General features: G+C 38.0%; 2 protein-coding genes across 2 annotated transcripts; both read right to left on the bottom strand.

Annotated features, from left to right (window-relative positions):
- Positions 1–3,726: 3,726 nt before the first annotated feature.
- On the bottom strand, positions 3,727–6,497 carry LOC141673222 (uncharacterized). The gene is made up of 4 exons (XM_074479953.1): positions 6,286–6,497; positions 4,867–6,232; positions 4,384–4,506; positions 3,727–4,164 (listed from the first exon to the last, which is right to left on the bottom strand). The coding sequence occupies exons 1-4, from the start codon at positions 6,495–6,497 to the stop codon at positions 3,727–3,729; spliced, it is 2,139 nt and encodes a 712-aa protein (XP_074336054.1).
- Positions 6,498–6,635: 138 nt separating this feature from the next.
- On the bottom strand, positions 6,636–7,457 carry LOC141673221 (uncharacterized). Its single transcript, XM_074479952.1, has one exon. The coding sequence runs from the start codon at positions 7,455–7,457 to the stop codon at positions 6,636–6,638; it is 822 nt and encodes a 273-aa protein (XP_074336053.1).
- Positions 7,458–8,669: the final 1,212 nt, after the last annotated feature.

Here is an 8,669-nt window from a genome sequence, read left to right as displayed (position 1 = left end):
ACATTCTAGGAATGAGGATCTATAGAGAAAGATCTAGAAGGATGATCGGTCTAAGTCAGAGCACATACATTGATAAGGTTTTGCATCGTTTTGGAATGCAAAATGCAAAAAGGGGATATGTCCCTGTGTCTCAAGGGATAACGATCTCTAAGGACCAATGTCCGAAATCATTGGATGAGAAGGACCACATGAATAAAGTTCCATATGCTTCAGCAATTGGATCTATCATGTATGCAATGGTATGTACTCGCCCAGATGTCTCGTATGCTTTGAGCATGACGAGCAGATACCAGTCTAATCCGGGTGAAGGTCACTGGACGGCAGTTAAGAATATTCTTAAGTACCTGAAAAGAACTAAAGATTCATTCTTGGTGTATGGAGGAGAAGAGAAACTCGTTGTAAAAGGTTACACCGATGCAAGTTTCCAAACAGACAGAGATGATACTGTATCACAGTCTGGTTTTGTGTTTTGTCTAAACGGAGGTGCTGTAAGCTGGAAGAGTTCAAAGCAAGAAACAGTAGCTGATTCTACAATGGAGGCTGAGTACATTGCAGCTTGTGAAGCAGCTAAGGAGGCCGTTTGGATTCGAAAGTTCATTTCTGTTTTGGGAGTGGTTCCATCGATCGCAGATCCCATTGATCTATACTGCGATAATAATGGAGCCATTGCACAGGCTAAAGAACCTAGATCACACTCCCGGGCTAAACATATACTCAGGAGATTTCACCTTATTCGAGAGATTAATGAAAGGGGTGATATACACATATGTAAAGTGCACACAAATGATAACATTGCAGACCCACTGACCAAAGGCTTGTCGCAGCAGAAGCACGATGGTCACACTAGTTCCATGGGTATTAGATATATGGGTGATTGGCTCTAGTGCAAGTGGGAGATTGTTAGTGTAGGTGCCCTAGAGGCAATACATTATTCTTTTATCTTTATGTCAGTTGATCATTCAATAAATTTATTTATTATGACCTTAATTACTGCGATATTTTGTTAGCATAATAAATGTCCTTAGAATCATGATACAAATTGTATAGTTTAAGTACATGACTTGAACTTGAGATTATATAATATATCATATTCTTAAAGGTCCCTAGTCGAGTATTATTATATAGGACAATAATAATACATAGATAGACTAGTATGTTGTTTGACAAGATAACCACATCTCATTGGTTATAAGTATGGGGATACTGAAGTCAATACATAGGTACATGTGAGAGTACATGGTACTGGACAGACCCACAGTGAGATTCTTCATGTTTAATAAAGTCATAAGAAAGACTCACAGTGATAATGGTGTAACGATCCTTTGACTTGAAATCATTATATTTCTATACGAGGATTAATATACTTTGACTACATTAAAAGTTACTTTTGATCGGGTGATGATAAAAGTGGACATCGGGTATATCATGAGTCGTATGAGAAATATGAATGATAGATAAAGGATTTAACCCTCCTATAATTAGGAGAGATATTATTGGCCTCTTGATTGAGTGAGATTATAAAAGCATGGCCATGCTCAAATAATGATTTGTTTCAATAATCTACTCATGCATCAAGTAAACCCAGATTAAATGTTGAAGAGGATGACTAAATACATGCCTCGAGTTTAATCTATAATATGTATGGTTAAAGGGATTATATTACACGAAAAAACATTAATCACGAAAGGTTTTATCTAATCACGATTTAATTATTGTTTAATTGGGTAACAATGATGTATTACTAGATACCGCTCATTGTTTATAATTTTATTAGAGAATAAAATTATTGCCAATTAAATAATAGCCTATAGGGTCGCACAAATAGAGCACTTAATGGAATAGTTAATTTAAATTATGGATTTAAATTAATTGATGATTATTTGAATTTTATTATAATTAAGTAAGACTTAATTGAGATAATATAAATTCGAATTAAAAGGAATGTTTTTGCCCATAATAATTAAGTATGACTTAGTTATTAATTAAATAATAGAAATTCGTTTTTATTATTTAATCCAATACCTACTAGGGTTGGGCTTTGCTATTATGGGCCTTTTTAATCAGTCATTATAAATAGATAATGAGAGGTTAAAGAGGCTTGAACGTTTTTAAGAAAACCCTAGCAGCAAAGAGAGGCAGAGGCAATTCAGATCGTCAAGAAGGAGGCTAGTACATCCATTCCGTAGTCAAGTTCGTGAGACGTTCTTGAAGGTGCTCGTGTGGATACCATAGAGGTGTTTCTCCGAGAGGTAGACACAAAGCGTGATAGCTAGGATCTCCGTTGAGTTCGTAAAAGTTAATCTCTTGAAAGGTATGATTCGTTATCTCCATAATCTGCCCATAATTATACATGGATCCTGTTTTTGGGTTTCGAATTTTTGTTTTATTTACGTTTATCCGCTGCGTTTTATGCCTTCGGAACCCAACACGTGCATCAGCAAATTATACGAACTCTTGTGGATATGATGCTTGAATATCATCGGGGTGAGTGGAACTCGTGGGATGTCCCCGAGACCGTCAAGATTTATAACGAAGCTTTTCCCGATGATGCCTTCCCTATGGATGAGTTTGGTGGTGATACCAATGGTGACGAAGCAAAGTCCCCACAAGATGATGCTCCCGAAGACAAGTGACAATATCCTCTTTTCATAAATTTAATTTAAGTATTTTAAGATCTAATCTCCTTTTAAGTTCTGAACTTGTTTCTTCGTTGTTTTGACGTTACTTCTGCAATACTCTCATCCCTGTTTTGCTTTTAAGCGGGGGATCTTGGTTTGTTTGTTGAATATTTTCCATAATATTAAATCTATTATCTTTGAATCGTACTTTTTCCGTCTTCATACTTGATCATCTTTTGACCGTATCACTTGGTTAATTTTTATGTCTTTGATAATGTTCTGTAGGTACTTGAACGTCACATAATTGTTCATTCATGAAATCTATCCAAACAATTCTTTTAGGAAAGAAAATTGTTTAGACCTTTTGTAGAGTAAGACTTCTTACTTGTTGTCATACATTTTTCTAAATATGCTTTCGTTTTAAATGTAATTGTAATCGTTAATGTACATTGTTTTATTCAGTTGTCAAGGTATTTTATTTTTCCATTAATATACATTGTCTTGTCGTCAAAGTACGTTATGTCGTCATCATACGTTGGTGCATGCACTCGTAGGGTGGTTAAAAGGCCTAATTCCCTCTTGAAACTCACCAAGTAGTTATATAAATTTGTAGAACGTTATGAATATGTGTAAATATTATCGTCATCGTAATAAATGTCATTGTACTTTTCCGTCAACTACATTCGTCAAGTGTATATTGCACTTGTGAAGTAGCAAAATTATAGTTGGGTGATCAGCCCTTTATGAGTTTTAACATATACTAACATACAATAATATTGTAGGGACTTATTAAGTAGAATTGCATAATTGAATTAAGTGAACAAGCATAGTCTTATGTGTATAATAGTGCAATTCATGATTTAAATTAATAACTTAAAAATGTAAGCATAATTTTATTACATAATAATGTAGCTCATGGCAAGTCGAACGCAGAATCAATCTTCCATTAATAAATCATCATAAGCAAATAATGACATATAGCAAACAACGTCATGCCAAACATAAGCAATTACCGACAACTAACTATGTCATTATGACTTATCAATCAACGAATTCTAAGAACAGAACTTTAAAAGATGAGATAGAAAACTTTACACGTGATAAAGTTTCAGATGCAAAGTATTCCAGTTTCTCGGCATTTGTGTCCCATCCATGCTCGACAACCGGTAAGCCCCATTTCCAACGATGACATCGATAAAGTAAGGGCATTCCCAAGTGTCAGCGATTTTCCTGCCGTCACGTCCATCGTGTTTTGGAACATTTTTCTCAATACCATGTCACCAACACGGAAAGTTCTTATATGAACATGTTTGTTGTAGGTATAAGACACCCTTTGTTGATAAGAAACTAACCGAATTTTTGCCATTTCTCGCAATTCATCCACAGTGTCTTTGTCATGTGACAACTCTGTGTTATTCATGTCATTCATCAAAAGTCCATATCTTGCTATTGGTATCATGACGTCTGTTGGTAACACGGCTTCAGTTTCATAGACTAGACAGTATGGTGTCTGTCCTGTTGATGTTTTAGGAGTCGTCCTGTCCGACTACAACACCCAAAACAGTTCTTCAGCCCACTATCCTTTACATGACATCAATCGTCTTTTAAGATTGTTGATTATAATTTTGTTGCTTGACTCAGCTTGTCCATTGGCTTAAGGGTATCTTGGTATCGACTTAATCAAATTAATGTTCCAACGTTTGCAAAATGTTTCAGTCTTGTCACCAAACTTGCAAAGAATGTTTCTTTTAATGAATGAAATCACCTTTTTTGATGTCACTTGCTTGAATGCCTCCGCTTCGATCCATTTTGAGAAATAATCAGTCATGGCCAACATGAACACTTTCTGGCCGGGTGTAGATGGCATTTTTCCCACAATATCCATTTCCTACCTCATGAAAGGCCAAGATGGAACGGACACGTTAAGGTGTTCAGATGGTTGGTGTATAACAGGTGCATGTCTTTGGCGGGCATCACATCTTTTTGCATAATCTGGTGCATCCTATCTTAATGTCGACCAATAATAACCCAAACGTATAATTTTTAAAGAGAGATTTCTTCCATTAGTGTGGTTTCCACATTCTCCTTTGTGTGCATCCCTTAATACCATGTCTATCTCATGTCTTCTCAGACATCTCTGGAGCAACCCCGTAGAGGATTTTTTTGAATATTATACCATCTATGATTGTAAACCTTGAGGCTTTCATCCTGAGAATTCTTGCTTTCTTATTGTTGCTTGGCTTTGTACCAAGCTACAAATAGTCTTTGTATGTCTTAATCCAGTTGTTGCATCTCCACTTATATTGTCATCACGTTGATCAAGAGCCATTATTTCTGATTCAAGAACCAGTCTTTTCATGGCAAGCTTCATGATGTGGACTACTGGGATGTTATTTAAGTCTAACCCCTTGGACACAGCTCCCAACCTGGCTAATGTATCAGCTTGTACGTTATTTTCTCTTGGAATCTGTTGTATGCTGAAGTTGTCAAAGTGATTTTTTAATCTTTTGGCGATGTTCAGGTATGCGACCATCTTGGGATCTTTGGCTTCATAAGATCCTTTGACGTGATTAACGATTAGTAGCGAATCACAGTTGACGTAAACAGTTTTGATCTTCATGTCTTTAGCAATTGTGAGTCCCATGATTAATGCCTCATACTCAGCTTCGTTGTTTGTAGCTTTAAAGTCGCAACATATTAATTGAGCTATCATATCCCCCTGTGGTGATTTGAGGACAAGCCCCAATCCTGTTTCATTTAAATTCGATGCCCCGTCTCTGTACAATGTCCAAGGCTTTGTGTCTACTCTTGAGAGAGCTTGTTGGAATTCTTGCTTAGCAGTCGTCATTTGGATTGGACTAAAATCAGCCACAAAGTCATCTAAGGCTTGTGACTTTATTGTTGTCCTTGCGTCATACATGATGTCGTAGGTACTTAGATGTATTGCCCATTTTTCCATTCTTCCTGTCAGGTCAGGTTTACTCAAAATATTTCTCAAAGGAAAGTTCGTCATGACATGTTTTTTGTGTGATTCAAAATAATTTCTCAACTTAGTGGAAGTCATAGTTGATGCAAGTACTAACTTTTCAAGAGATGTGTACCTTATTTCTGCATCCACCAAGCTCTTGCTAACGTAGTATACAAGTGACTGGACACCTTCACTTTCTTTCACAAGAACACCACTTACTGCATGATCTGTTACGGATAAATAAATGAATAGGTCCTCTCCTTGAATGAGCTTGGACAGAAGTGGTGGTGTGGTAAGATAGCTTTTCAAGTCATTCAAAGCAGCTTCGTGTTTATCCGACCATAAGAATCCTTTGTTCTTTCTCAACACGTCGTAAAAAAGTTTGCACCTATCAGACAAACGTGAAATGAACCTGTTCAAGGCCGCAACTCTTCCCGTCAGTTTTTGGACATCTTTGACATTCGATGGGCTTTTTAATTTAAAAATTGCTTTGATTTGTTCTGGACTTGCTTCAATTCCTCTCCTTGTCACCAGATGTCCAAGGAACTTTCCTAATGACACAGCAAAGTTGCATTTGGATGGGTTCAACTTCATGTTGTATGACCTTAGTATATCAAACACTTCTTGAAGATCAGAACATGATTTTCTGCGTTAACAGATTTGACAACCATGTCGTCAATGTAGACTTCCATTGTCTACCCTATTTGGTCCTTGAACATTCTTTTGACAAGCCTTTGAAATGTAGCCCCAGCATTTCTTAGTCCAAAAGGCATGGCTAAGTAACAATATATCCCCCTGTCCGTTATGAATGCAGTCTTCTCACATTCAGATGGTTCCATTCGAATTTGATTGAAACCACTCGATGCATCCAAGAACGTCAGCAACTCATGGCCAGCCGTTGAGTCTACCATGGTGTCAATGTGAGGTAGCGGGTAAGGGTCTTTAGGACAAGCCTTGTTTAAGTCCGTGTAGTCAACACAAACTCTCTATTTCCCATTATTTTTCTGTACTATTCCTGTTAGCTTATGCGTGATGACAGCTGGATCTATTCATGTTATATCATCATATTCCCATACGAAAGCATCCAGTTTCGTGGTCAGGAAATTCACTAAGTTAGCTTCAATTATTGGGGAAAGGTATTTTCTTATTAACACCTTCTTGTCTCCTGTCTTCAAGTCGACTTTGGCTAACCGTTCAGGTCCTGTAATTGTAGCTACAGGCGTCTCGTTTCCATGGTGTTGAACAGTTAGCTTCAGACATGTCATGTAGCACTCCCGAGCCATGTTTTGATCTCCTCGTATTTCTTGAGCTCCCCATGGTGTTGGGAATTTCAGCACTTGGTGATATATTGATGGTATTACCTTCAAGTTATGGATCCAAGGCCTTCCCATGATTATGTTGTAAGTCGAGTCGACATCTATTATACATAAATTTTCCAAGAGGTTGACCCCTTGCGCGTATGTTGGCAATGTGATTTCCCCCAATATACGCTTTATTTCACCACTAAACCCCACTAGTGTCATCGACTTATTGATCATGTCACTTTCTGCCAATCCCATTTGTGTTAGAGTGTTAAGCATCATGATGTTGGTGGCACTCCCATTGTCCACCAATATTCTTTTGATTAAGCAATTTCCCACAGGTAGTGAGATGACTAGTCCGTCTTGTTGTGGTTCACGTATGTTTCTCTTGTCCGACTCGTCAAACATTAAAGATGGCAAAATGTCATTACCAACTCCCACTTGTGTAACTCGTATGTCCATTTCTCTGGATACTCTTTTTTCTTGTGAATATGTTGATCCACATATCTCTGATCCACCCGCAATGAAGTTAATCACTTTGTGATGCGGTGGAGGTGGTAGTTGTCTCATTTGTGTCACATTGTCCCTTTTAGGTGATATATCCTTTTTGAAATAAGCCGCCTACTTTGATGTCATAAACTCTATTAGATATACTTTCTTGGTTAGAAATTGTAGTTCTTTTCGCAAAGCCATGCAGTCATAGGCTTTATGTCCGTAGTCTCCATGATAGTCGCACCATAGTTTGGAATTCGGGTTCGCTTTAGGCTTGTTGCTCTTTACTGGCCATTTGACTATACCTCCCAACTTGGTGAACTCCTTCATCAAGGCTGGAGGTGTTATCGTGAAGCCATAACTGTTATAAGTTGATGGCAGGTTAGGGTCCTTCCTCCAGTCGCTGCGTTCCTCATTTTTCCACTCATTAGATTCCCGTGTCGAGTTAACATAGACTTCATCCCTGATAGGTCTTGTATACGGCTTGTATTCCCTAGAGCTTGGTGTTGTAATCTTTCTTGATGGATTATAATACTTCTCGTCATCCTCCATTCTGTCTTCTTCCAATCTCACTTGTGCCATAGCTTTGGCTTGCACGCCATCCATCGTTTTGTAAGGGTATTTTGTCAGCTCTTCATACAATGAAGATTCCCATTCTAACCCCCTTCTGAATGCTTCAATAGCCGTAGGGACATCACAGTTGGTGATGGTCACTTTTTTTCTGTTGAATCGTGTCAAGTAATCACGCAATGGCTCTCTATTTCGTTGCACAATTTTGTATAAGTCGCTGGTGGTTTTTTCGAAACTCGACTGCTAGCAAATTGAATGTTGAATGCGTCCACCAAATCGGCAAACGTCTTGATGCTCCTATATGGGAGGTTCACGAACAATTGCAAGGTTGGTCCTGATAGTGTATAACCAAAACCTTTGCACATACAAGCTTCTTTCGAATCACACGTAATCGAGACCGTAAACATTCGTTGTTTGTATTGTGCCATATATTCCAATGGATCACTGGTTTCGTCGTATGGTCGCATTTGTGGCACCGTAAAACATTTTGGTATCTCTACTAGAGCGATGTTGTCATGGGAAGGTGAGTCAGCATAGCTTGTGGGAGTCGCCTTTTCCAATGGTTTTGGAATACCAGGAATTCTTTCAATTAAATCCCTTACTTCTTTCAGTTCTTTTTCGAATTCCTCCGCAATTTGGTTTCGAGATCTCGTACTTCTGTGACGAGACCTTCTTCTGTCAGTATCTCCTTATCGATCGTCATGATCATCATATTGTTGT

Source organism: Apium graveolens, chromosome 7 (genome assembly GCF_009905375.1).
Source record: "Apium graveolens cultivar Ventura chromosome 7, ASM990537v1, whole genome shotgun sequence".
NCBI classification, from domain to species: domain Eukaryota; kingdom Viridiplantae; phylum Streptophyta; class Magnoliopsida; order Apiales; family Apiaceae; genus Apium; species Apium graveolens.
Note: the sequence above shows the minus strand (reverse complement) of the source record. Positions and strands in the feature narration are given on the sequence as shown.